Below are 21,871 nucleotides of genomic sequence, written 5' to 3'. Positions count from 1 at the left end.
GATTCCATAAGAGCAGTTGTTGAAACTTCAGATGTTACTATCAGTATTTCAAAAAGTCAAAAATATCCAAACAGTTACCTACAATAAAGTTTTTCAAGCTAGGTAAAATGTAAGGCCTCTTCGTTCGGAGCTGAATTATATTAACCTAGAGTGGTTATCTCAGGCTGATAAGAAACTCTCGTTGGAAATAATGTATCCCTAATAAATGATAATGTTCTAACATTTTATTATTTAATATACACCACTTATTTGGTTGACAAAAAGTCTTTTGAAGCATAGTGTCCACAGAAGAAAAAAAGGATCACTAGTGGTAGAGAAAGAAACCACTGTTCTTGATCCTAAAGGTACCCACACACATTTCTGATCCCCACTCCAGAAGAACCATTTGTGAATGGCTTTTTTTTTTTTCACAATAGCAGTTAGCTCATACTAATAATTAGCTCAATATTCCAAAGATGTTATCTTTGAAACAATTTTAGTGTCATAAATGCATGGTTAACTTTATAAAGAGAAACAAGCAATATTTCAATATACTTGTGGAAGAGTAACCTTTTATAAAAAGTCTTCTGAAATAATAGGTATCAAAGTATTCCAAAAACAAACTAAAGCAAGTAGATAAACAATGAGCTAAACACTCAGACAGCGTTCTAAGAGTGAAAGAAATGAAACTTAGAAGTAAAATAGTAACAACAAAAATACAATTTTATTTGACTACATCAATAAATGTTTTAAATATATTATCAAATACTATCAGGAAGTTAATAGCAGAGTAATTTCAATATACTTTTAATCTGTTAATTAAATTTAAACATATATGGTTAATAGAAAACAAAATAGAACTCATTTAACTTGTCACCTTATAGATTTGCTAATTTGTTAAAAATGACTTTTTCTACAAAGTCACAAAAATGATTATTTACAGCCATGCTGAATATTCAAACATTAAAACATATACCCAGACTGATATTCATAATTCTTTCAATAATCAGCAGCAGAACCAGGGTTAAGGAACCTTAAAAAACAACTTAAATTTTAAACAAAGGCTGACCACCTACCTGCTAACAATAGGGAGGAAGGCTCCCCGTTCAACCTGCTGAGCACTTGAGCAAAATAAAGAGGAATCAAGCAGTAATCAGATAAGGCTCAAAAGTCAGATCAATTTCTGGCCCAGAAAGCTTTGTATTCTAAGTACACTGCAAAGTCTTTATCTGCTGCAGAGTTCCAAACATTTAGTGACAACCATGCTTCAATCTTCTAGTTTTGTTATGAGAAGTTTTCCTTATAAAAGACAAGCTCTACTATAATTTAAGGCAAATGATTTGTCACTTCCTGGTTTGTAGTATCAGCACTCTTATCCAAGGCTGCCCTTCAGAATGCAGAATTGGAAGTTACACCTCACTCTACAGGTTCCTAAGCCACTCCTACTAGAAGAGGGTAGGTAAACAGGGTTTTATTAAAGAGACAGTTCCCAATTTCTTCTGTTCTACACACTGATTAGAAACAAAAAAATGCAAATGAAAATATCTTGCCTATGCTCAATTATGTAAAATGCTTATTGCAATATGATTTTAATCTCATTTTTAAAATTAAATATATTAAGGGTTAAATTTTCTTCTCCATGCTAATACTTCCTATTCAATTCTGGCAATGTCATTGCTTCTTCATACCCCACTTCTTCAGTACTAGTGTCACATCCCCATCAGACTCCTGCATTAACCCTTTACAACTATCAAGGATTGCAACTCTTGAGTACTGTAAATGGAACGTCAGGAAATGTCAAGAAGAATGAGCTATTCAGGTGGAGCAATTCCAAGAAGCAGGCGGCATATCTTTCATCACTGAAAAGTTTACATGTTGATTACTCAATAATTCTTTCCTTTAGAAATATTTTTTCCTTTATTCAGAATAATTTCCTGGCAGCGACCTACCTGGACTATAATAAACACTATAGAGAGTCTCATCTACCAGTTCTAATTTATTTCCCAGAAGAAAAATTTTCTTCTAAATGAAAAATCAAATCTTGCCCTAATTTCTACCTAGCTAGAAACAGCTACCTAACTGTTCCATCTAGTCTGGTAAAGTGTGTAGACATGTCAAACGCTACTTGATAGACTGCAAGGATCAACCTTTTGAGGGTAGGTAGGGTTGCTAAAATCTAATCATTTTATACAACAGCAGAATGAGGGACCAAAGCAACACTGGAGGATGCTACTCGCTCAAACTGAAGAGAGCTCACTATGGGGCTAGCTTTTACTCCCTAAAAACCAGTGCTCTTGGCATATGATGGCAGGTCCTACTGACCTAAACCATAGATACGTATCCTCACTGTACCATGGTAACCAAATAGCTATGAGAAAAATATACATTAATTGTACTGTAAATGATTTTTATATACTTTTGCTAAATATAAAAATCTCTTATAGTAAACCACTGGATATGGAGCAGAGCTGAGCTCAGTAGGTTTAAGAGGGAAAACAGAACCTAAGACTGGGCCCAAAGAAAGTCTGGCATGCAAAGGCTGAGTGGAAGAGGAGGAAAAAAGGACAGAAAAATACAAGAGAGGTAGAGCAAGGTTCAGAAAGAATGATATGGAAGTCAAGGGAAGAAGGTGTTTCAAAATAGAGGGAGTGTGCCATGGTGTGAAATGCTGCTGAAATATCAAGTAAGATGAACACACGTACACCAAATCCAAGTGTGCAGAGAAGTGGAGCGGCCTGGCAAGCCAGTTCACCATGACTCGGGAGGGCGGGGAGAGGAAGACACAGAGAAGAAGAAGGAAAGAGTCAGCGGGGAAGGGGGAAGCAGTCAGGTCATGAAGAGCCTGTATTCCACGCTAAATAGAAAAAGCCACCTATTAGTTACACATAGAAAAGCAACAAGTTCAGAAGTGCGTTTTTAAAAGATCCACTTTTAAAATGACTACTTTTTTGGTAACAACCTAAAGCAGTGGTCCCCAACCTTTTTGGCACCAGGGACCTAATGTGAGCAATGGGGCGCATCAGATGAAGCTTCGCTCGCTCACCTCCTGCTGTGTGGCCCAGTTCCTAACAGGAACCTAACAACCCCCCCAGGGGGTTGGGGTCCCCAGGTTGGGGACCCCTGACCTAAAGGACAGATTAGAGTGTTAAAAAGAGATCCGTAGGAGACTACTGTAACGGTTCAAGCTAGAAATGATGAGGGCCTTGATGACCAACATGACATGTTGGCAAAGAGGTAAGACACAAGGATGCACCAGGTTTCTGGCTTGGGTGACTGGGCAGGAGGAGGCATACTGCACTGACCAAGGGAAAATAGGTGGAGGAGTTCTGCCAACCAGAAAGGTCAACAAGAGGGAACAATATACAAATACTAATACTTCTACACTGCCAGGTTATTATAGAATATGTGACTAAAATACTTAGCAATCTGCATTTTTTTCCTGGTAGATTTGAATACTGTACTTATTAGATTTATAGGACTACTGGAAAACGTCTAGATTTCCAAGTAATTCCAAAAGAAAGAATCATTGGAGAGGGGCATAAGCAGTAATAAGAGGTTTGATAAGGCTGAGGAGTCTGCAGGAAAAAGCTGTATGACACTCTTCTGAAAGGTCTCAAAGGTGACACTAACTTGATAAACTAACCACTGTTTGCAGAATGGCCTCAGCACTGTTGACATCCTAGAGATGCACTCAGATCAGCTGACTCAAACCAGCCACACTCACAAGCTGCATGTACATGCTCCGTAGTAAATATACTAATGCATAGTAGGGGAACGATCTTTTCTAATCATCAGAATTCGTTCATCCTACCTGGAGAACCTGAATATTCAGGTATTCAGGTACCTGAATACCTTGGAAATCAGACTAGTAATCAGAAATTTGCATGATAAGCATGAAGTCAGAGCAAAGGTAGACAGTGTTAAAGGAAAAACTACTGTGACACTGATGGAGCCTGACGATTCATCTCTGTCCTATCTTTGTACATTTCTCTAGTGGTCAAAGTCTGCCTCTGTGACTTTGCTTTTCTGGCCTAAGTCTTAAGTTCTTGGCCTAAGTCTGGCCAAGCCCCCTTCAGACCAACACATTCTTTCTTTATATATACTAATACAATCAGTAAACTGTTTTAAATCCTTTTTTCCCCAACCCACTTGAGGAACAGGATACTCTCCTGTCATCCTTCAACTAGAGATTCCCAAGATAGAAGATGGAGTGACATGTATCAAAATTGGAAGACGGTGGGTCTGTATACATTGACAAAACACCCCTCATAACCTCCTCCCTAATTCTGACACATGCCTCCTACTTCTGGCCTTTGGGAATAAGCCTGAAAGCCATTCTGTCTCTTTAAGCTTTAGAATTTAAAATGAGCACAGATTTCTGCTCTGTTAGGCCCCGGATTTAAACATCTACTCTCAATATGTACTCTTAAATTTCCATGGAGAGCTAGCTTCCCAGTAGCCCCCGTGTACTGGCAAGAGATACCACTATTATCTCTCAGAGAAAAAATAGTACAAAAAGAACAATTTCATTCTGTACACATCCTGCCTGTATTATTAGCATGAGTAATCCTAAATATAATAATATGATAATATCACTAGAAACATAAAAGTATTAATGAGGCTGGAGTGGTGGGCTGGGGCCAGATCATACAGTCTCTATAAACAATTAAAAATTTTTATCCAAGGGTGATGAGTATTCAGCAGGAAGCTAACATTAGCAGGTATGCATTTTTTTTTTTTCAAAAAAAGATGAGTTTGGTTTAGTATTGTTCAGAGGTTAAAAAACTGTTTCTGTAAAACACCACAGAGTAAATATTTCAGGCTTTGTGGTCTATTTAGTCTCTGTTGCAACTACTCAACTCTGCCTCTGTAGTGTGAAACCAACCACAGACAACACATAAAGAATGAGCATGGCTGTGTTTCCATAAAATTTTATTAATGGATATTGAAATTTGAATTTCATATAATTGTCAGGAAATATAAATGTAAAACCACTCCTACTTTGTGGACCATACGAAAATAGGCAGGAAGACTGGCTCTGATACAAAACGTGGAAGGGGGTGGGCCTTAAACTCAAACAAAAGTGGAGGGCTGGAGTGGGGAAGGGCTGAGAGGTTCTTTACAAAAGACAGTAAACATCAATTGTTTGTAACCGAGAATGGAGCTGCCACAGTCTCCTGGCCTCACAAATCTCAGTCAATGTGCTATCTGCAAGAAGGGTGCTAAATTCAAAGATTGTGAACTAAGCTGAAGTGCTATTAATTACAGCATGAATGACATGGTGACAGTTCAGACACATGTCTAAACATTGAAGACATATGGTAAGCTAACTCAAATACCTGAAATAAACTGTCCTTTCTGAAGCAATGCATCAGAGGAACCTTACGAATGAAAAAAAAAATGTACTTTTAAAAGCATTCTTTCTCAAAGGCACCATATTTGCCTCCAGCTTTTTCCCCTTTTGTAGATTTATCTTCCTGGAGAATTAAATAAAACACACACACACACACAGATTTAAAATCACTCTATTGTCTTAATCAATCTTACTGGAATAGTCTTTTATGTAGATTAATATGCTGTGCCTTTAAGGCTTTATTACGCAAACAGCAAGCAAAAGTAACACATATTTACTTTTACTCTCAAATTCCCTAATTAAAAGTAAACATGATTATAGTATTCTGAACTTAAATTCCTAAAATAGTTTGAATATATACAAAATTTATTATTCAAGTTACTTGTGTTGTTTTCTAGAATTTTGTAGTTAGGCTGGGTATTTTATGAATTTTGGTTTTTACCTTCTCTTTTAAAAAATAGTATTACAAAAGATCAAGGCATCTAACCAATGTGGCTTTATCACTTTAAAAAACTAGAAGACAACTAAGGCTCGTAAAATTACAGACAATACTAAGACTACACCAAGCACCCAGCACTATGCCTGGCACCTAATAGTTCCTAAGTGGGAGTTACTATTATTGTTATACATATTACCATGGTAAAAAGAATTGTTCTTCAAAGATCACTAGAAGAACACAGGAAGGGCAGCTTTGTTGTTGATTTTGTTTTCTAATTCCTTTTCTGGGTGGATTCTACAGTGTTCAAAATTCCAATTAGGACAGTTTTAAACCTGAGATTTCAACTTTCATTAAGTCTGTATAGTACTTAACATATAGTATATGCATAAACATCGATTTTTGTCATAGTATAGAGCAGAAATGGTAACCGTTCTCTTTATTAAAATGAGAGTAGAGCGATATTCCCTGGCGGCGCAGGGGTTAAGACTCTGCACTTTCACTGCCGAGGCTGCGGGTTCAATCACTGGTGGGGGAACTAACATCCCGCAAGCCGAGCAGCATGGCCAAAAAATTAAAAAAAAAAAAAAGGGTATAGTGTCCGCTTGAAATAGAGTTGCATGTTCAATGTTAAAGATAACCAAATAATCCAAAGATCTGAAAGGTATAACTACAGTAACGATGGTGATACTCCTCGTGTACACATCAAGAACACGGGTGACATGAGGATCTTTTCAAAAAGGGTTAGATTTTACTCCCAGCCAGCATACAAGACATTTCTGGGCTATGGTGGCCTCAGAAGTAGTCTGGAATTCCCTCTCTTTCTCCCACTTCAAAGAGCTTTTTTTTCTTTCTTTTTTCATTAAATTTCAGATCTCAGTTTCTCCCTGGCTCATCTGTAAGCCTGAACTTTGTCATTTCCCAGGAGGTATTTGTTTTCGTGAGGATGCATCCCAACTTACCCCAGTGTGGTAAGCACAAAAGTGATTTGCAGAGGACACTCAGATCTAGGGTATAGCCAAACGTAGGCTGCATAACAGTCTTTGGTTCCTTGTTAGCATGAGAGAACGCACCTGGGAGATTCCCAGAGTACTCGAAAAAAATTGGCATTTGGGGGCAGGGTTAGCCATGCCATGTCCCTAGAGCAACACTGGAGTTTCCAGCCCCCTTCCTGCAGCACGACCTGGTAGGGCACAGTGGAGCTGCGGGGGGCTCATGCCTTAGCACATCTGCTCCGTGCTCTCCCAGGTGGCTGCCATGCACCGCTGGACCTGGCACCCGCGGGCCCACCGCCCTAAGCATCTCCCAGGTTAGGAGCATGGGCATGGGGAGACTGGGCGCCCAAACTCCTAGAAAGACTCAAGGGGGTGGGGGGAGCTTGGGCTTGGGGCTGCCCTGCCAGCCTTAAACGTTCCCTTAAGGAGGGAGGAGGGTCTGTGCTTGGCAAGTTCCCCCACCCCCACCCACTTCTCTCCTCCATCTCCCAACTTCCAGATCACCTTGAGTCCCCCAGCACTGCTGCAAAGTGAAAGCATCCGAGCAGAGCACTGTTTGAAAGACCCAGACCTCAGCAGCTGCCTGAAAAACTGGAAGTCATTCAATCCTAAGAGCCCTTAGGCAAAAGCTGTGCACTCCAGTGAGGAGCTGAGCTGGGTAGCGGGGAGGAGAGGAGGTCAAGTTTCTGCCAGTGGTGGTTAAGCTCCTGCTGCAAAGAAGGAGCCTTTCTTATCAGCTGGAAATCTCTACTCTTCCCCCAAACCATTTTTTAAAAAAGTAACAGTTTTACTGAGCTATAATTTACATACCATAAAGTTCACTTTTCTAAAAGCATACAGTATGGATGTTCCTTAAAAAAACTAAAAATACAGCTACCATATGATCCAGCAATCCCAATCCTGGGCATATATCCGGGGAAAACCAAAATTTGAAAAGATACATGCACCCCAATGTTCATTGCAGCAAGATTTACAATAGCCAAGACATGGAAGCAACCTAAATGGCTATCAACAGAGGAAGGGATAAAGAAGATGTGGTACCTATATATAATGGAATATTAATCAGCCATAAAAAAGAATGAAATAATGCCATTTGCAGCAATATGGATGGACCTAGAGATTATCATACTAAGTGAGGTAAGTCAGACACAGAAAGACAAATACCATATGATATCACTTACATGTGGAATCTAAAAACTGATACAAATGAACTTACAAAACAGATTCACAGATTTAGAAAACAAACTTGTGTTTATCAAAGGGGAAAGATGGTGGGGAGGGATAAATTAACAGTTTGGGATTAACAGATACACACTACTATATATAATATAGATAATTAACAAGTACCTACTGTATAGCGCAGGAAACTCTACTCAATACTCTGTAATAACCTATATGGGAAAAGAATCTGAGAAAGAATAGATACATGTATTTGTATTGGTATAACTAAATCACTTTGCTGTACACCAGAAACTAACACAACATTGTAAATCAACTATACTCCAATATAAAATAAAAATCTTTTTTAAAGTTTTTACAAAATAATGGCTATAGAGAAATAAATGTCTGTTTAAAAAATTTTTTTAAATAACAAATAACAGCTTTACTAAGCTATAATTCACATACCATAAAATTCACTTTTCTAAAAGCATACAATTCAGTAGTATTTAGCATATCCTGAGCTGTACAACTATCACTACGAATTTTAGAATATTTTCATCAAGCCAAAAAGGTGGCCAAATTCATTAGCAGTCACTCCTCATTCCTCCCTCCCCCTGGCAACAAATTTATTTTCAACTACTATGAATTTGCCTATTCTGGTCATTTAATAAAAACAGAATCATACAATATGTGTTCCTTTGGGACTGGTTTCTTTCACATAGCATGTTTCAAGGTTTACCATGTTGTACCATGTATCAGTAATTCACTCCTTTTTATTGCTGAATAATATTCCATTTTATGAATATACATTTTGTATATTTTTATGTATACTTTCATCTGTTGATGTTTCTATTTTTGGCCACTATGAATAATGCTATGAATATTTGACTGCAAGATTGTGTGTGAACATATGCTTTCAATTTTCTTGCATACAGCCCTAGAAATGGAATTGCTGGGTCATATGGTAGCTCTATATTCAACATTTTGAGAAAACTACCAAACTGTTTTTCAAATTTTTCAAAGTTTTACAATGCCACCAGCAATGCATGAGGGCTCTAGTTTACCTACATCTTCAACATGAGGTAATGTCTGTCTTTTTATTTTAGCCATCCCAGTGGGTGTGAAGTGGTATCTCACTGTGGTTTTGATTTACGTTTCTCTAACAGCTAATGACACTAAGCATCTCTGCATGCACTTGGTTATTTGTATATGTTCTTTGGAGAAATTACAATTCAAATCCTTTGCCCGCTTTTTAATTGGTTATTTGTCTTTTTCTTGTTGAGTTGTAAGAATTCTTTATATACTCTTAACTTGCACATATTTCCTCTCCAGATATATAACTCTGGATGCAAATACCTTATCAGATATAGAACTTGCAGATATCTTCTCCATGAGTTAGTTGCCTTTTCCCTCTCTTGATGGACTCCTTCAAACACAAAGTTTTTAATTTTGATGAAATCCAATTTATCTATTTTTTTCTTCGTCCCTTGAGCTTTTGATGTCATATCTAAGAAACCATTGTCTAATCCAAAGGTTATGAGTATTTATACCTACAGTTTCTTCTGAGAGTTTTATACTTTTAGACCTTGCATTTAGGTCTATGATCCATTCTGAGTTAATTTTTGTATATGGTATGAAGTAGGGGTTAAAATTCATTCTTTTGCATGTTGATATCTAGTTATTCCAGCACCATTTGGTAAAAAGACTATTTATTCCCCACTGAATTATCTTGGTAACCTTGTCAAAAATCAATTTATGATTGATAATTAATTTTAAGATTTTATTTCTAGATTCTCAATTCTATGCCATTAATCTATGTCTAGACTTTTGCCAGGTATACTGCCTTGATTACTGCAGGTTTGTAGTAAACATTGAAATCAAGAAGTGTTAAGTCCTCCAATATTATGAACCAAATTGTAGTCCCCCAAATTCACATGCTGAAGCTCCAACCCCCAATATGACTATACTTGGAGACAGAGATTTAAGGAGGAAATTAAGGTTAAATGAAGTTGCTATGGTCCGAATTGTGTCCCCCCCAAATCCATATGTTGAAACCCCAACTCCCAATGTATTTGGCAATGGCGCCTTTGGGTTCCAGAACTCCAAGAAAATAAATCTCTATTGTTTAAGCCATTCAGTCTATGGCATTTTTTAAATGGCAGACCTAACAGACTAATTCATCCAACTTTGTTCTTTTTCAAGATTGTTCTTGCTATTCTGGGTACCTTGCATTTCCATATGAATTTTAGAATCCACTTCTCAATTTCTACAAAAATGCCAGTTGGTATTCTGATACGCATTGCACTGAATCTGCAGATTAATTTGGGGAGTACTGCCATCTTAACAATATTAAGTCTTCTAATCCATGAGCATAAGATTCTTTTCATTTACTTAAGTCTCCTTTAATTTCTTTCAACTATGTCTAGTAGCTTTCAGTGTACGTGTCTTATACTTCTGTTAAATTTATTCCCAAGTATTTTATTCTTTTCTGATGCTATTGTAAATAAATTTTTTAAAATTTCTATTATCAGATTGTTTATTGTGAATGTACAGAAATATAAGTAATCTTTGTATTTTGATCATGCATTCTGCAACATTACTGAACTTATTTATTGGTTCTCGCACATTTTTATTGGTTTTCTTAGGATTTTATATACAAAAAAACATGTCATCTGTCAATGGAGATAGTTTTATTTCTTCATTTTGTTTTTCTTTGGAAATGACAGATCTTTCTTAGAGCTTTTATTAATTTCATGTTGTGTATATCACTATAGTATATAAAATAGATACACGTATTGAAATATAAACTTACCAAAGAGAACTTATCTCCAGGCAGTTTTTCTGTTTGAAGAACTAAAATAAATAGTTCTTAAAATTTTTTTTAATTTTTTAATTTAATTTTATTTATTTTCTTATATAGCAGGTTCTTATTAGTCATCAATTTTATACACATCAGTGTATACAGGTCAATGCCAATTGCCCAATTCATCACACACACACCCACCCCCCCGTGGCTTTCCCCCTTGGTGTCCATACGTTTGTTCTCTACATCTGTGTCTCAACTTCTGCCCTGCAAACCGGTTCATCTGTACCATTTTTCTAGGTTCCACATACATAAATTAATACAATAATGCAATATTTGTTTTTCTCTTTCTGACTTACTTCACTCCGTATGACAGTCTCTAGATCCATCCACGTCTCAACAAATGATTCAATTTCATTCCTTTTTATGGCTGAGTAATATTCCATTGTACATATGTACCACATCTTCTTTATCCATTCATCTGTCGATGGGCATTTAGGTTGCTTCCATGACCTGGCTATTGTAAATAGTGCTGCAATGAATATTGGGGTGCATGTGTCTTTTTGAATTATGGTTTTCTCTGGGTATATGCCCAGTAGTGGGATTGCTGGATCATATGGTAATTCAATTTTTAGTTTTTTAAGGAACCACCATACTGTTCTCCATAGTGGCTGTATCAATTCACATTCCCACCGACAGTGCAAGAGGGTTCCCTTTTCTCCACACCCTCTCCAGCATTTGTTGTTTGTAGATTTTCTGATGATGCCCATTCTAACTGGTGTGAGGTGATACCTCATTGTAGTTTTGATTTGCATTTCTCTAATAATTAGTAATGTTGAGCAGCTTTTCATGTGCTTCTTGGCCATCTGTATATCTTCTTTGGAGAAATGTCTATTTAGGTCTTCTGCCAATTTTTGGATTGGGTTGTTTGTTTCTTTAATATAGAGCTGCATGAGCTGTTTACATATTTTGGAGATTAATCCTTTGTCCATTGATTTGTTTGCAAATATTTTCTCCCATTCTGACGGTTGTCTTTTCGTCTTGTTTATGGTTTCCTTTGCTGTGCAAAAGCTTTAAATTTCATTAGGTCCCATTTGTTTATTTTTGTTTTTCTTTCCATTACTCTAGGAGGTGGATCAAAAAAGATCTTGCTGTGATTTATGTCAAGAGTGTTCTTCCTATGTTTTCCTCTAAGAGTTTTATAGTTTCCGGTCTTACATTTAGGTCTTGAATCAATTTTGAGGTTTTTTTTGTGTACGGTGTTAGGGAGTGTTCTAATTTCATTCTTTTACATGTAGCTGTACAGTTTTCCCAGCAACACTTATTGAAGAGACTGTCTTTTCTCCATTGTATATCCTTGCCTCCTTTGTCATAGATTAGTTGACCATAGGTGCATGGGTTTATCTCTGGGCTTTGTATCTTGTTCCATTGATCGATGTTTCTGTTTTTGTGCCAGTACCATATTGTCTTGATTACTGTAGCTTTGTAGTATAGTCTGAAGTCAGGGAGTCTGATTCCTCCAGCTCCCTTTTTTTCCCTCAAGACTGCTTTGGCTATTCGGGGTCTTCTGTGTCTCCATACAAATTTTAAGACTTTTTGTTCTAGTTCTGTAAAAAATGCCACTGGTAAATTGATAGGGATTGCACTAAATCTGTAGATTGCTTTGGGTTGTACAGTCATTTTCACAATATTGATTCTTCCAATCCAAGAACATGGTCTATCTCTCCATCTGTTGGTATCATCTTTCATTTCTTTCACCAGTGTCTTATAGTTTTCTGCATACAGGTCTTTTGTCTCCCTAGGTAGGTTTCTTCCTAGGTATTTTATTCTTTTTGTTGCAGTGGTAAATGGGAGTGTTTCCTTAATTTCTCTTTCAGATTTTTCATCATTAGTGTATAGGAATGCAAGAGATTTCTGTGTATTAATTTTGCATCCTGCAACTTTACCAAATTCATTGATTAGCTCTAGTAGTTTTCTGGTGGCATTTTTATGATTCTCTATGTATAGCATCATGTCATCTGCAAACAGTGACAGTTTTACTTCTTCTTTTCCTATTTGGATTCCTTTTATTTTTTTTTTTCTTCTCTGATTGCCATGGCTAGGACTTCCAAAACTATGTTAAATAAGAGTGGTGAGAGTGGACATCCTTGTCTTGTTCCTGATCTTAGAGGAAATGCTTTCAGTTTTTCACCACTGAGAATGATGTTTGCTGTGGGTTTGTCGTATATGGCCTTCATTATGTTGAGGTAGGTTCCCTCTATGCCCACGTTCTGAAGAGTTTTTATCATAAATCGGTGTTGAATTTTGTCAAGAGCTTTTTCTGCATCTATTTAGATGATCATATGGTTTTTATGCTTCAGTTTGATACTATGGTGTATCACATTGATTGATTTACGTATATTGAAGAATCCTTGCATCCCTGGGATAAATCCCACTTGATCATGATGTATGATCCTTTTAATGTGTTGTTGGATTCTGTTTGCTAGTATTTTGTTGAGGATTTTTGCATCTATATTCATCAGTGATATTGGTCTGTAATTTGATTTTTTTGTAGTACCTCTGTCTGGTGTTGGTATCAGGGTGATGGTGGCCTCATAGAATGAGTTAGGGAATGTTCCTTCCTCTGCAATTTTTTGGAAGAGTTTGAGAAGGACGGGTGTTAGCTCTTCTCTAAATGTTTGATAGAATTCACCTGTGAATCCATCCGGTCCTGGACTTTTCTTTGTTGGAAGATTTTTAATCACAGTTTCAATTTCATTACTTGTGATTAGTCTGTTCATATTTTCTGTTTCTTCCTGGTTCAGTCTTGGAAGGTTATACCTTTCTAAGAATCTGTCCATTTCTTCCAGGTTGTCCATTTTATTGGCATAGAGTTGCTTGTAGTAGTCTCTTAGGATGCTTTGTATTTCTGTGGTTTCTGTTGTAACTTCTCCTTTTTCATTTCTAATTTTATTGATTTCAGTCCTCTCCCTCTTTTTCTTGATGAGTCTGGCTAATGGTTTCTCAATTTTGTTTATCTTCTCAAAGAAGCAGCTTTTAGTATTATTGATCTTTGCTATTGTTTCTTTGTTTCTATGTCATTTATTTCTGCTCTGATCTTTATGATATCTTTCCTTCTGCTAACTTTGGGTTTTGTTTGTTCTTCTTTCTCTAGTTCCTTTAGGTGTAACGTTAGATTGTTTACTTGAGATGTTTCCTGTTTCTTGAGGTAGGCTTGTACAGCTATAAACTTCCCTCTTAGAACTGCTTTTGCTGCATCCCATAGGTTTTGGATCATCGTGTTTTCATTGTCATTTGTCTCCTGGCATTTTTTTATTTCCTCTTTGATTTCTTCAGTGATCTCTTGGTTATTTAGTAACGTATTGTTTAGACTCCATGTGTTTGTGTTTTTTACGTTTTCCTCCCTGTAATTGATTTCTAACCTCAGAGCATTGTGGTCAGAAAAGATGATTGATATGATTTCAATTTTCTTAAACTTATTGAGGCTTGATTTGTGACCCAAGATGTGATCTATGCTGGAGAATGTTCCGTGCGCACTGGAGAAGAAAGCGTAATCTGCTGTTTTTGGATGGAATGCCCTATAAATATCAATTAAATCTATCTGGTCTATTGTGTCATTTAAAGCTTCTGTTTCCTTATTAATTTCTGTTTGGATGATCTGTCCATTGGTGTAAGTGAGGTGTTAAAGTCCCCCACTATTATTGTATTACTGTCGATTTCCTCTTTTACAGCTGTTAGCAGTTGCCTTATGTATTGAGGTGCTCCTATGTTGGGTGCATATATATTTATAATTGTTATATATTCTTCCTGGATTGATCCCTTGATCATTATGTAGTGTCCTTCCTTGACTCTTGTAACATTCTTTATTTTAAAGTCTATTTTATCTGATATGAGTATTGCTACTCCAGCTTTCTTTTGATTTCCATTTGCATGGAATATCTTTTTCCATCCCCTCACTTTCAGTCTGTATGTGTCCCTACGTCTGAAGTGGGTCTCTTGTAGACAGCATATAGATGGGTCTTGTTTTTGTATCCATTCAGCAAGCCTGTGTCTTTTGGTTGGAGCACTTAATCCATTCATGTTTAAGGTAATTATCGATATGTATGTTCCTGTGACCATTTTCTTAATTGTTTTGGGTTTGCTTTTGTAGGTCCTTTTCTTCTCTTGTGTTTCCCACTTAGAGAAATTCCTTTAGCATTTATTGTAGAGCTGGTTTGGTGTGCTGAATTCTCTTAGCTTTTCTTTTCTGTAAAGCTTTTGATTTCTCCATCGAATCTGAATGAGATCCTTGCTGGGTAGAGTAATCTTGGTTGTAGGTTCTTCCCTTTCATTACTTTAAGTATATCATGCCACCCCCTTCTGGCTTGTAGAGTTTCTGCTGAGAAATCAGCTGTTAACCTTATGGGAGTTCCCTTGTATGTTATTTGTCGTTTTTCCCTTGCTGCTTTCAATAACTTTTCTTTGTCTTTGATTTTTTCCAATTTGATTACTATGTGTCTTGGCATGTTTCTCCTTGGGTTTATCCTGTATGGGACTCTCTGTGCTTCCTGGACTTGGGTGGCTATTTCCTTTCCCATGTTAGGGAAGTTTTCGATTATAATCTCTTCAAATATTTTCTCGAGTCCTTTCCCTCTCTCTTCTCCTTCTGGGACCCCTATAATTCAAATGTTGATACATTTAATGTTGTCCCAGAGGTCTCTTAGGCTGTTTTCATTTCTTTTCATTCTTTTTTCTTTGTTCTGTTCCGCAGCAGTGAATTCCACCATTCTGTCTTCCAGGTCACTTATCCTTTCTTCTGCCTCAGTTATTCTGCTATTGATTCCTTCTAGTGTAGTTTTCATTTCAGTTATTGTACTGTTCATCTCTGTTTGTTTGTTCTTTAATTCTTCTAGGTCTTTGTTTAACATTTCTTGCATCTTCTCGATCTTTGCCTCCATACTTTTTCCGAGGTCCTGGATCATCTTCACTATCATTATTCTGAATTCTTTTTCTGGAAGGTTGCCTATCTCCACTTCATTTAGTTGTTTTTCTGAGGTTTTATCTTGTTCCTTCATCTGGTACACAGCCCTCTGCCTTTTCATCTTGTCTATATTTCTGTGAATGTGGTTTTTGTTCCACAGGCTGCAGGATTGTAGTTCTTCTTGCTTCTGCTGTCTCTATTTCTTCATTTTTAATGTGGATGTCTTTTACTTCTTTTTCTTGCCTAATTTCCCTGGCTAGAACCTTCAATACAATGTTGAACAGACGTGGCAAGAAAGGACATCCTTGCCTTGTTCCTGACCTTAAGGCGGAAGCATTAGTCTCTCACCATTAAATATGTAGGTGTGAATTTTATCATGCTGTTGAAATTTCCTGCTAGCCCTAGCCTGTTTTATTTTTTATCATGAAAGAATGTTGGATTCTGTCAAATATTTTTCCTGTATTAATTGAGATGATCATGTTTTTTGTCCTCTATTCTAATATAGTGTATTGCATTGATCAATTTTCATATGTTGAACAACCTTGTGTAAATCATGGCATATAATCTTTTTATATGTTGCTGACTTTGGTTTGCTAATATTTTCTTGAGGATTTTTGTGTCTACATTCATAGACACAATGAACATAAATATTGGTCTGTAGTTTTCTTGTGATGTTCTTTGTCTGTTTTGGGTATCAAGGTAATACAGGCTTCATAGACTGAGTTGGGAAGTGTTCCCTCCTATTTAATTTCTTGGAATACTTTGTGAAAGACTGAAAGATTGGTATTAATTCTACGGTAACATTTGGCAGGATTCACCAATGAAACCATCTGGGCCTGAGCTTTTCTCTGTAGGTAGATTTTTGATTACTAATTCAATCTCTTTCCTTGTTATAGGTCTATTCAGATTTTCTATTTCTGATTGAGTCAGTTTTAATAGTTTGTGACATTCTAGGTATTTGTCCATTTCATTTAGGTTAACTAATTTTTTGGCATACAATTGTTCATAGTATAAACCCTTTATTTTTGTAAGGCCAGTAGTAATGTTACCACTTTCACTTCTGAATGTAATAATTTTAATTTTTTCTTGGTAACCCTAGGTAAAGGTTTGTCAATTTTGTTGATCTTTTCAAATAAAGAACTTTTGGTTCTGTTGATTATCACTATTTTTCTATTCTTTATTTCATACATTTCTCTTTTTTTTATAAATTTATTTATTATTTTTGGTTGCATTGGGTCTTTGTTGCTGCATGCAGGCTTTCTCTAGTTGCGGTAAGTGGGGGCCGCTCTTTTTTGTGGTGTGCAGGCTTCTCTTGTTGCAGAGCATGGGCTCTAGGTACGCACGCTTCAGTAGTTGTGGCACACAGGCTCAGTAGTTGTGGTTTGCGGGCTCTAGAGCACAGGTTCAGTAGTTGTGGGACATGGGCTTAGTTGTTCCATGGCATGTGGGATCTTCCCAAACCAGGGATCGAACCCATGTCCCCTGTATTGGCAGGCAGATTCTTAACCACTGCACCACCAGTGAAGTCCCATATATTTCTCTTCTAATCTTTATTATTTCCTTGCTTCTATTTGCTTTCAGTTTAGTTTCCTCTTTCTTTTCTCATTTCTTAAGGTAGAAAGTTTATTGATTTGAGATCACTCTTCTTTTTAAATATAGGTGTTTATAGTTATAAATTCCCCTCTTAAGCCCTGCTTTAGCTGTATCTCATACGTCTTGGTATGTTGTGTTTTTGTTTTCATTTAACTCAAAGTATTTTCTAATTTCCCTTGTGATTTCTTCTTTCACCATTGGCTTTCTAGGCGTGTTATGCTTAATACCCACTTTTTTGTAAATTTCCCAAATTTTCTTCTGTTACTGAATTCTAATTTCATTCCATTGTGATCAGAGAACACATTTTGTATTATTTCAATCCTTTTGAATTTATTAAGGCTTGTTTTATGACCTAGTGTATGGTCTAGTCTGAGAATGTTCCATGTACACTTGAGAAGGATGTGTATTCTGTTTTGAGTGGAATGTTCCACAGATGTCTTTTAGTTCTAGTTATATAGTTTTGTTCATCTTCTATTTCCTTGTTGATCTTCTGTCTAGTTATTCTATACATCATTTAAAGTGGGGTACTGAAATCTCCCAACTATTATTGTTAAATTGTCTATTTTTCTCTTCAGTTCTGCCAGTTTTTGTTCCATGTAACTTATTTATTTATTTATTTTTATGTAGTGATTTATTTCTGTCCCATATATTTTAGAGTTCTCTTATTAGATGCATATAAGTCTATAATTATTATGAATTCCAGATGGATTGACCTTTTTATTATTATAAAATATTCTTCCTTGTCTCTACTAATTTTTGTCTTTAAGCTTATTTTGTCTGATATAACTATAGTCACTTCGGCTCTCTTTTGGATATTGTTTCCATAGTATATCTTTTTCTATCCTTTCACTTTCCATCTGTTTCTATCTTTAAATCTAATGTGTCTATATATGGAATCTAAAAACGAAAATGATTCTGAAGAACCTAGGGGCAGGACAGGAATAAAGATGCAGACGTAGAGAATAGACTTGAGGACGTGGGGAGGGGGAAGGGTAAGCTGGGATGAAGTGAGATAGTGGCATGTACATATATACACTACCAAATGTAAAATAGATAGCTAGTGGGAAGCAGCCGCATAGCACAGGGAGATCAGCTCAGTGCTTTGTGAACACCTAGAGGGGTGGGATAGGGAGGGTGGGAGCGAGACGCAAGAGGGGGGAGATATGGGGTTATATGTGTATGTATAGCTGATTCACTTTGTTATAAAGCAGAAACTAACACACCATTGTAAGGCAATTATACTCCAATAAAGATGTTAAAAAAATAAAAAAATCTAATGTGTCTCTTATAGATAGCATGTAGTTGGATCATGTTTATCTCTGCCTTCTGCTTGAGGAGTTTAATCCACTTATGTTTAACGATTTAATGTAATGTCTGCTATCTTGCTATTTGTCCTCTTGCTAATGTAATGTCTGCTATCTTATTAGGTCTTTTTTGTCCCTCTATTCCTCCATTACTGCCTTCTTATGTGTTAAATAGATATTTCTAGTGTGCCATTTTCATTCCCTTTATGTTTCTTTTACCATATTTTGGATGGTAAGTTATTATTAAGTTATTTTCTTGGTGGTTACTCTGGGGATTACAATTAACATCTTAACTTGTAACTATGGATTTTGTTTTGCTTCAAGTTTCTTCTTGGATTTGAATAGTCTAGTCAAAATTAACCACAGAAAAATAAAAAAGAGCTTTCAACTCACAAACACTGTTTAGGTACACACTGGGAGGTTGCTATTATAACAAGCACCAGCCTCTGGTATGAACACTTACCTTGTCTAACAGTACGTTCTGCCACAACCTAAAGATACTGAGGTAACTTCTATCCCTGGCAGCAAAAGATGTGAAGAAAAACTGCAAAGACAAATAATAGGACAATTTTAATGTCATGGAAAAAAAAGGGAAAGTATCTGTCATGACAGTCTGCTGTGACTTGATATAGTCAAAGCAAACTAGTAGGTCACCACTGCCTACTTTATATACTAATTTTTGTTAAAGTTTTCATTATAATAGAAAAAAACCACATAACTGGTGCTGAACAAGGTGTCTTTTAAAATTGTACCTTACAGCAAAATAACTTTATCAATATTTACTAGGGAAAGGAGCTTGAACTGGGTAGCTATTTACATCCATTGTAGTTTAATTATTAAAATCAATCTAAATAAACTTATGAAAAAAATTAAAATTTTATTTATTCTGAACTTTGCAGAGAGATACAATTTGGTGGCCGTTTGAGCCAAATATACACAAAGAATAAGAGAAAACTGCAAGTGGACTTCAGAGATAGATTTATTTTAAGGATCCTAATTTAAAATTATATCATCTTTCATAGTCTTCTAAAAAAATCCAGAAATACATAATCTCAATTAATGATAGATATAAAACACCCATGTTAACACTAAACTTTGCTTTCAATGTTGTATAAGAAAAATAGCATACTTCAATCTATAATTCCATGTTTGCTTTTAATCCCATCTCTTCCTCTGCATGTAAATGATTTTTGCAAAGTCGTACCTTATAATAGGCTTTTATGAGAAAATATGACAAGTGGCAGCACTAAATACAGTCTCTCAGTGGATCGTCTCTTCTGATCCCCCAGTTAGTGACTTTGCATGACTGACCGGCTATTTTTAGGAATGAGAAAGCTCAGTTCCATTTTTGATTTATTAAATAAAATGCCAAACAAAATAGTATTTGAGGTGTTTATATTTTTCATAGAAAGGTTTTAAAGTAGTATTTTTCCAGTTAATAAACTGAAACCTAGTTTATATAATATTCTTCAAAAAGCAAAACTTTTTATCATGGGGATATATCTAGGAGCTCTTCCAAACACAATTACACATATAATATTGTGACCTAATGATCACTATTTACTACCCTTTATCTCCTTTTCTTAGACCAAATTTTAATAATCTTACAACCCTGTATGTAGATATATAGATAAGAAAAATCTCCTAGTCCATCTCTTTTTCACCATGGTGTTATGCTTATTATTCCCACTTTTTAAACTAAATACTTTGCTATCAACTTTATCCACTCTTATATACCAAAACCACATTCTCAACTCCTTAACACTCCCATCTTTCTGGGCAATCCATGTAAATTACCATCTTATTTTATTCCTTGTTAGATATCCAACTTCAAAAATTTCCTAATAGGGCTTCCCTGGTGGCGCAGTGGTTGAGAGTCCGCCTGCCGATGCAGGTGACGCAGGTTCGTGCCCCGGTCCGGGAAGATCCCACATGCCGCGGAGCGGCTGGGCCCCTGAGCCATGGCCGTTGAGCCTGCGCGCCCGGAGCCTGGGCTCCGCAACGGGAGAGGCCACAGCAGTGAGAGGCCCGCGTACGGCAAAAAAAAAAAAAAAAAATTTACTAATATATCTTGCTTCTGTAATAACCTTAGAGAGTTCCCTGGTTGCCTACTGGTTAGGATTCCAGGCTTTCACTGCCATGGCCTGGGTTCAGTCCCTGGTTGGGGAACTGAGATCCCATAAGTTGTGCAGCGCAGCCAAATAATAAATAATAATTATTATAATAATAACCTTAATTTGTGAGGAGTTCTGCATAATAACATCTCTAAGCTGCTGGGGCATAGAACGTATGCTAGAAACGAAAACAACTAAAAGTACAATGATTAACCTTCCCTTAACCATACAGTGCATGGAGGGATAAATATTTAGTGTAGATTTTTTTTTCTCCATGATGATGGTAAAAGAGATCACTGAATCAATACAGTGAGGTAGTTAGGACCAGTGTCTCTGCAATTAAACTACCTGGGTTCATATCCTGGTTCTACCACTCAGTTCTATGACTTTGAGTCACTTTTATTTTCTTTAGTTTCCTCATCTACAAAATGAGAATAATTTCAGTAACAAATTTTTGTGAGAACTAAATGAGAAAATACATGTAAAAAAAACTTAGCACAATATTTAGAACAAGTATGTTCGGCAAATACTAGCTGTGGTTATCATTATTAAAATTTAAATGCTTGGCCTTCCCTGGTGGCGCAGTGGTTGAGAGTCCGCCTGCCGATGCAGGGGACATGGGTTCGTGCCCTGGTCCGGGAAGATCCCACATGCCACGGAGCGGCTGGGCCCGTGAGCCATGGCCGCTGAGCCTGAGCGTCCGGAGCCTGTGCTCCGCAACAGGAGAAGCCACAGCAGTGAGAGGTCCGCGTACCGCAAAAAAAAAAAAAAAAAAAAAGAATAAGCTTATTTTAGGTCTTGTTCCCTTCCTGAACAGTTTGGCCCTAAAGCTGTTTAGCGGAACAGAGGAAAGCAAGGCATCCACGCTAGAGGTAAGGGCAGGGGCGGAGGAGCTGCAGTAGCCCAAAGCAGGGTGTCAGCACCAGAGAAGAATGAGGAGGTTGTCCTCGTAGAAGGGCTGCCCTGTGTGGAGTATCAGAGCCCAAGCAGGGTGAGGAGAGCTTTTTCAGGATGAGAGCCCTAGTGTGGTGGTGGGATGGGCAGCAACCTGACTCTACGTGTCAGAAATCAAGTGTAGGGAAGGGGCGGCAGAGGAGATGAAGATGCGTTACATACAGGTCCACTGATCAAAGTAAATATATTAAGGATAATGGGAGCCTGGTTTCTCTCAGT

At 36.9% G+C, this 21,871-nt stretch overlaps 1 protein-coding gene across 1 annotated transcript in view; it reads right to left on the bottom strand.

Moving 5' to 3' along the window:
- The window catches only part of GRAMD1C (GRAM domain containing 1C), a 79,992-nt gene that overhangs the window by 31,515 nt on the left and 26,606 nt on the right, over positions 1 to 21,871 (bottom strand). The window contains 1 exon segment of the mRNA XM_030836818.2: positions 19,048 to 19,128. Within this exon segment, the coding sequence (XP_030692678.1) occupies positions 19,048 to 19,128 (81 nt within the window).

The sequence above is a fragment of the Globicephala melas genome, chromosome 4 (assembly GCF_963455315.2).
Source record: "Globicephala melas chromosome 4, mGloMel1.2, whole genome shotgun sequence".
Taxonomy (NCBI): Eukaryota; Metazoa; Chordata; class Mammalia; order Artiodactyla; family Delphinidae; genus Globicephala; species Globicephala melas.
This window is presented reverse-complemented; position numbering and strand designations above follow the sequence as displayed.